The sequence below is a fragment of the Hyla sarda genome, unplaced genomic scaffold (assembly GCF_029499605.1).
Source record: "Hyla sarda isolate aHylSar1 unplaced genomic scaffold, aHylSar1.hap1 scaffold_2747, whole genome shotgun sequence".
NCBI classification, from domain to species: domain Eukaryota; kingdom Metazoa; phylum Chordata; class Amphibia; order Anura; family Hylidae; genus Hyla; species Hyla sarda.
The window spans coordinates 10,001-18,268 of record NW_026609448.1 but is presented as its reverse complement, the minus strand read 5'-3'; the positions used below and the strand labels follow the sequence as shown (position 1 = coordinate 18,268).

Genomic DNA, 8,268 nt, shown 5'->3' with positions numbered 1-8,268 from the left:
GTGCTCATTCTAAAAGTAGTTCCCCCAGAAGAAGCTATGGGTAAAACACTCATTCTGGAGCTCCCCCTGTTGGTCAGTTTACTCAGTGATTTGTTTTCACTACCTGTGTCTTTTTATATCTCTGCACAATGCACTTTATATGTATTTATGTCACATTTCTTTTATGAACCTATGTTGTTTATATGTCACTTTATGTGTATATCTTAGGGGCATTTACTTACCTGTGGATACATTGTGGTGTTTCACATTTTAATAACTTTTGTATATTTAATATAAGAACCAGAAATAAAGTTTATTGTGATCACGGCCTGTGGTGGAGTCTTTATATTCATTCATGTCTGTGTTTCCCAGCCAGTGCAAAACTACAACTCCCAGCATGCCCATCCAGACCCAAATATGAATACCAGCCACAATAGTAATTATAGTAAATTTTGTAACTAATATTTTATTCCAGTACAGAAGCTTCATAGAATAATATTTACAGGATAGATACAAAGAGATAATACATATTAGAATATAGATCTGCAGTATATAACATTCTACATAACGCCGGGCACCATCTCCATTCACACAGAATCCAATGCAGGAATTCTCTGAACCAGCAGAGGGCGACATTACAAGTGACTGGAGACAATGTGCGAAATCATCATCGCGGGGAGACCGAACGGATAATATGTAACTGCCTGACCCCAGGAGCTCACAATCTAATCTCCTATCATACAATGTATCACTCCCATCATCCCTGACCCCAGGAGATCACAATCTAATCATACAATGTATCACTCCCATCATCCCTGACCCCAGGAGATCACAATCTAATCTCCTATCATACAATGTATCACTCCCATCATCTCTGACCCCAGGAGATCACAATCTAATCTCCTATCATACAATGTATCACTCCCATCATCCCTGACCCCAGGAGATCACAATCTAATCTCCTATCATACAATGTATCACTCCCATCATCCCTGACCCCAGGAGCTCACAATCTAATCTCCTATCATACAATGTATCACTCCCATCATCCCTGACCCCAGGAGCTCACAATCTAATCTACTATCATACAATGTATCACTCCCATCATCCCTGACCCCAGGAGCTCACAATCTAATCTCCTATCATACAATGTATCACTCCCATCATCCCTGACCCCAGGAGATCACAATCTAATCTCCTATCATACAATGTATCACTCCCATCATCCCTGACCCCAGGAGATCACAATCTAATCTCCTATCACATACAATGTATCACTCCCATCATCCCTGACCCCAGGAGATCACAATCTAATCTCCTATCATACAATGTATCACTCCCATCATCCCTGACCCCAGGAGATCACAATCTAATCTCCTATCATACAATGTATCACTCCCATCATCCCTGACCCGAGGAGCTCACAATCTAATCTATCATACAATGTATCACTCCCATCCTCCCTGACCCCAGGAGCTCACAATCTAATCATACAATGTATCACTCCCATCATCCCTGACCCCAGGAGATCACAATCTAATCTCCTATCACATACAATGTATCACTCCCATCATCCCTGACCCCAGGAGATCACAATCTAATCTCCTATCATACAATGTATCACTCCCATCATCCCTGACCCCAGGAGATCACAATCTAATCTCCTATCACATACAATGTATCACTCCCATCATCCCTGACCCCAGGAGATCACAATCTAATCCCCTATCATACAATGTATCACTCCCATCATCCCTGACCCCAGGAGATCACAATCTAATCTCCTATCATACAATGTATCACTCCCATCATCCCTGACCCCAGGAGATCACAATCTAATCTCCTATCACATACAATGTATCACTCCCATCATCCCTGACCCCAGGAGATCACAATCTAATCCCCTATCATACAATGTATCACTCCCATCATCCCTGACCCCAGGAGATCACAATCTAATCTCCTATCATACAATGTATCACTCCCATCATCCCTGACCCCAGGAGATCACAATCTAATCTCCTATCACATACAATGTATCACTCCCATCATCCCTGACCCCAGGAGATCACAATCTAATCCCCTATCATACAATGTATCACTCCCATCATCCCTGACCCCCGGAGATCACAATCTAATCTCCTATCATACAATGTATCACCCCCATCATCCCTGACCCCAGGAGATCACAATCTAATCTCCTATCATACAATGTATCACTCCCATCATCCCTGACCCCAGGAGATCACAATCTAATCTCCTATCACATACAATGTATCACTCCCATCATCCCTGACCCCAGGAGATCACAATCTAATCTCCTATCATACAATGTATCACTCCCATCATCCCTGACCCCAGGAGATCACAATCTAATCTCCTATCATACAATGTATCATCACTCCCATCATCCCTGACCCCAGGAGCTCACAATCTAATCTCCTATCATACAATGTATCACTCCCATCATCCCTGACCCCAGGAGCTCACAATCTAATCTATCACATACAATGTATCACTCCCATCATCCCTGACCCCAGGAGCTCACAATCTAATCTCCTATCATACAATGTATCATCACTCCCATCATCCCTGACCCCAGGAGATCACAATCTAATCTCCTATCACATACAATGTATCACTCCCATCATCCCTGACCCCAGGAGATCACAATCTAATCTCCTATCACATACAATGTATCACTCCCATCATCCCTGACCCCAGGAGATCACAATCTAATCTCCTATCATACAATGTATCACTCCCATCATCCCTGACCCCAGGAGCTCACAATCTAATCTCCTATCATACAATGTATCACTCCCATCATCCCTGACCCCAGGAGATCACAATCTAATCTCCTATCATACAATGTATCACTCCCATCATCCCTGACCCCAGGAGCTCACAATCTAATCTCCTAACATACAATGTATCACTCCCATCATCCCTGACCCCAGGAGCTCACAATCTAATCTCTTATCATACAATGTATCACTCCCATCATCCCTGACCCCAGGAGATCACAATCTAATCTCCTATCATACAATGTATCACTCCCATCATCCCTGACCCCAGGAGCTCACAATCTAATCTCCTAACATACAATGTATCACTCCCATCATCCCTGACCCCAGGAGATCACAATCTAATCTCCTATCATACAATGTATCATCACTCCCATCATCCCTGACCCCAGGAGCTAACAATCTAATCTCCTCTCATACAATGTATCACTCCCATCATCCCTGACCCCAGGAGATCACAATCTAATCTCCTATCATACAATGTATCACTCCCATCATCCCTGACCCCAGGAGATCACAATCTAATCTCCTATCATACAATGTATCACTCCCATCATCCCTGACCCCAGGAGCTCACAATCTAATCTCCTATCATACAATGTATCACTCCCATCATCCCTGACCCCAGGAGATCACAATCTAATCTCCTACCACATACAATGTATCACTCCCATCATCCCTGACCCCAGGAGATCACAATCTAATCTCCTATCATACAATGTATCACTCCCATCATCCCTGACCCCAGGAGCTCACAATCTAATCTCCTACCACATACAATGTATCACTCCCATCATCCCTGACCCCAGGAGATCACAATCTAATCTCCTACCACATACAATGTATCACTCCCATCATCCCTGACCCCAGGAGATCACAATCTAATCTCCTATCATACAATGTATCACTCCCATCATCCCTGACCCCAGGAGATCACAATCTAATCTCCTATCACATACAATGTATCACTCCCATCATCCCTGATCTTGTGTTCTCTTGCTCAGGTTGGGGGTGACAGTGCAGTTTTGGGCTCCTGTGTCTTACACCTTAATGATGTTCTAGAAGGATGCGGTGTTGGTCACTGGGTGATCAATTACATGTAAGAAAAGATGATGATGATTGTCCAAATATTGTCATCAATAATAACGTCTCCAGAAATGTCAGGTGTGAACAGTCTGTGGTGCGGTCTCAGTTTTCACAATGTCACCAGTCAATGAATGGAACATCTCCTCCCTCTTCCTCGCTCTTCTCCTCCTCGTTCTCCTCCTCCCTCTCCTACTGTTCCTCCTCCTCATTGTCCTCCTTGTTCTCTTCCTCTCCTCCATCTCCTCCTCCTCCTCCTCCATGTTCTCCTCGCTGTACTCCTCCTCCTCATTGTCCTCCTCCTCCTCATCGTCCTCCTCCTCCTCGTTCTCTTCCTCTTCCCCATCTCCTCCATGTTCTCGTTCTCCTCCTCCTCATTGTCCTCCTTCTCCATGTTCTCCTCGCTGTACTCCTCCTCCTCGTTCTCCTCCTCCTCCTCCTCATTCTCTCCATCTCCTCCATGTTCTCGTTCTCCTCCTCCTCCTCTTCATGGAAGTCTTTGCCGCTACTTGAAGTTTCCGTAAGTTTCGAACGAATCCAAGTAGGTCTGCGCCAGCACATGGCAGAAGACGAACATCTCCTGTGAACACCAAGAACATGTGAGACGTATGTATAGAGGCTCCGGCAGAGCTTGTGCTCATACACAGGAGCCAATCAGAACAAGCAGAGCCTGAACCTCTCAGGACACAGGAGGCGGAGCTCAGACTCCAATAGAGGGAAGCTTATCATAGAGCAGAGCTGCACAGTAAAGCATGGGGGGGGGGGACAGATCAACAGCCTGATTATCAGATAAGACAGGAGGCGTTCAGACTCCCACAGCTAGTCTCTAATACACAGCACGCACCTTATTGGGGATAAACTGGCAGCGTCTCTTCCTGAGCGACCGCACGGCCTGGGACACGTCTACGATTCCATCACTGCGGATCTGGTCACAGAGGATCAGACCGGCGCCAAACAGCCCGCAACGGCTCGCCCCATCACTGCGGAGACACGGGCGTCATCTTATCCTCCACAGCTGCACTCACTATTCTGCTGTTACATCATGTCTTATCCTCCACAGCTGCACTCACTATTCTGCTGTTACATCATGTCTCATCCTCCAGAGCTGCGCTCACTATTGTGCTGTATCATCATGTCTTATCCTCCAGAGCTGCACTCACTATTCTGCTGTTACATCATCATGTCTTATCCTCCAGAGCTGCACTCACTATTCTGCTGTTAAATCATGTCTTATCCTCCACAGCTGCACTCACTATTCTGCTGTATAATCATGTCTTATCCTCCAGAGCTGCACTCACTATTCTGCTGTTACATCATGTCTTATCCTCCACAGCTGCACTCACTATTCTGCTGTTACATCATGTCTTATCCTCCACAGCTGCACTCACTATTCTGCTGTTACATCATCATGTCTTATCCTCCAGAGGTGCACTCACTATTCTGCTGTTACATCATGTCTTCTCCTCCAGAGCTGCACTCACTAGTCTGCTGTTACATCATCATGTCTTATCCTCCAGAGCTGCGCTCACTATTCTGCTGTATATCATGTCTCATCCTCCAGAGCTGCACTCACTATTCTACTGTTACATCATGTCTTATCCTCCAGAGCTGCACTCACTATTCTGCTGTTACATGTCTTATCCTCCAGAGCTGCACTCACTATTCTGCTTACCGGCAGGTGACCAGGATGTGACTGTCCGCCATCTGCTGCTGACACTTCTCCGCTTCCCCGATCACAGTGATCAGTGAGGATGGATCCTGGGGCAGAGCCTGATCCAGGGGCCACGTGCTCAGCTGCCACAGCGCCACCTCCAGGCTGGAATCTGACATCTGCAAAACAACAAGTCAGGTAAGAAAGTAATGACCCCCATGTGACCGCGCCAGCCACAAGACCAGCCACGTGACCCCCGCCAGCCCCCCGACCCCTGCCAGCCACGTGACCCCCGCCAGCCACGTGACCCCCGCCAGCCACAAGACCAGCCACGTGACCCCCGCCAGCCACGTGACCCCCGCCAGCCACAAGACCAGCCACGTGACCCCCGCCAGCCACGTGACCCCCGCCAGCCCCCCATGACCCCACAATACAACCCCCCCCGTCAATACTCGCCTCATTCTCCTTCCTCACAATCAGAGACGTGGACCCGCAGCCGTTTCCTGACTTTTTCCCAGTTGCCGTGACGCTGAAGCCGCCATAATGGGATTCTCCTTTATGTGGATAAAAGTGTGGGCCGATCTGTGGGGGAAACATTGTATCAGTGCGGACAACGCTCTGTGAGCTAAACACAACACCACCACATATCTCTGTCCTGTGCTGATAGTCTGTTATAGTGTATCAGTGCGGACAATGCTCTGTGAGCTAAACACAACACAGATCTCTGTCCTGTGCTTATAGTCTGTTATAGTGTATCAGGATGGACAATGCTCTGTGAGCTTAACACGGCAGGAACACATCTCTATCCTGTACTAATAGAGCATTGTCCATCCTGATACACTAACAGACTGTGAGCTAAACACAGCACCAACACATATCTCTGTCCTGTACTGATAGTCTGTTACAGTGTATCAGTGCGGACAATGCTCTGTGAGCTAAACACAGCACCAACACATATCTCTGTCCTGTACTGATAGTCTGTTAGTGTATCAGGGTGGACAATGCTCTATCAGTACAGGGCAGAGATCTGTGTTGGTGCTGTGTTTAGCTCACAGAGCGTTGCCCGCACTGACACACTAACAGACTGAGCTGAACACAGCACCAACACATATCTCTGTCCTGTACTGATAGTCTGTTATAGTGTATCAGGGTGGACAATGCTCTGTGAGCTAAACACAGCACCAACACATATCTTTGTCCCAGTATTTTGAAACCAGGCTGCCTCCAGCTGTTGCAAAACTACAACTCCCAGCATGCCCGGACAGCCATTGGCTGTCCGGGCATGCTGGGAGTTGTAGTTTTGCAACAGCTGTAGGCACCCTGGTTTGGAAACCTGCTCAGCCCTGTACTGATCACTGGTCGGTGTGGTACTGACCTGCGGCAGGTCCTCCTCTCGGTGCATCACCACAACAGACGTGCACTTGTAGTCCCAGACCAGGGACCAGAAATCCCCCAACGTCTCCTTCATGGGCAGCTGGGTGGCGATCATCACGTCTTCAAGACAGTTAGACTGGAATAAAGGAGACACTTAGGATGTGGGGTCCGGGGCCCGACCCTTACTGGCCCCAGGAGAAGTCCTATGTAAGGGACACTGATCCTCACATATCTCCAGACATTCACCCAGGAGAAGTCCTATGTAAGGGACACTGATCCTCACATATCTCCAGACATTCACCCAGGAGAAGTCCTATGTCAGGGACACAGCCTCACATATCTCCAGACATTCACCCAGGAGAAGTCCTATGTAAGGGACACTGATCCTCACATATCTCCAGACATTCACCCAGGAGAAGTCCTATGTCAGGGACACAGCCTCACATATCTCCAGACATTCACCCAGGAGAAGTCCTATGTAAGGGACACTGATCCTCACATATCTCCAGACATTCACCCAGGAGAAGTCCTATGTAAGGATACTGATCCTCATATCTCCAGACATTCACCCAGGAGAAGTCCTATGTAAGGATACTGATCCTCACATATCTCCAGACATTCACCCAGGAGAAGTCCTATGTCAGGGAGACTGATCCTCACATATCTCCAGACATTCACCCAGGAGAAGTCCTATGTCAGGGACACTGATCCTCACTTATCTCCAGACATTCACCCAGGAGAAGTCCTATGTAAGGGACACTGATCCTCACATATCTCCAGACATTCACCCAGGAGAAGTCCTATGTAAGGATACTGATCCTCACATATCTCCAGACATTCACCCAGGAGAAGTCCTATGTCAGGGACACAGCCTCACATATCTCCAGACATTCACCCAGGAGAAGTCCTATGTAAGGGACACTGATCCTCACATATCTCCAGACATTTACCCAGGAGAAGTCCTATGTCAGGGACACAGCCTCACATATCTCCAGACATTCACCCAGGAGAAGTCCTATGTAAGGATACTGATCCTCACATATCTCCAGACATTCACCCAGGAGAAGTCCTATGTCAGGGACACAGCCTCACATATCTCCAGACATTCACCCAGGAGAAGTCCTATGTAAGGGACACTGATCCTCACATATCTCCAGACATTTACCCAGGAGAAGTCCTATGTCAGGGACACAGCCTCACATATCTCCAGACATTCACCCAGGAGAAGTCCTATGTAAGGGACACTGATCCTCACATATCTCCAGACATTCACCCAGGAGAAGTCCTATGTAAGGGACACTGATCCTCATATCTCCAGACATTCACCCAGGAGAAGTCCTATGTAAGGATACTGATCCTCACATATCTCCAGAC

The 8,268-nt window shown here is 47.3% G+C and overlaps 1 protein-coding gene across 1 annotated transcript in view; it reads right to left on the bottom strand.

Moving 5' to 3' along the window:
• Window positions 1-4,321: 4,321 nt before the first annotated feature.
• The window catches only part of LOC130325742 (receptor-type tyrosine-protein phosphatase alpha-like), a 5,953-nt gene continuing 2,006 nt past the window's right edge, over window positions 4,322-8,268 (bottom strand). The window contains exons 2-6 of the mRNA XM_056553323.1: window positions 6,896-7,030; window positions 5,977-6,102; window positions 5,542-5,699; window positions 4,714-4,849; window positions 4,322-4,449 (exon numbers count right to left, since the gene is read on the bottom strand). Of these exons, the coding sequence (XP_056409298.1) occupies window positions 4,375-4,449; window positions 4,714-4,849; window positions 5,542-5,699; window positions 5,977-6,102; window positions 6,896-7,009 (609 nt within the window). The 5' untranslated portion in view covers window positions 7,010-7,030 and the 3' untranslated portion in view covers window positions 4,322-4,374. The remainder of the gene's footprint in view (window positions 4,450-4,713; window positions 4,850-5,541; window positions 5,700-5,976; window positions 6,103-6,895; window positions 7,031-8,268) is intronic.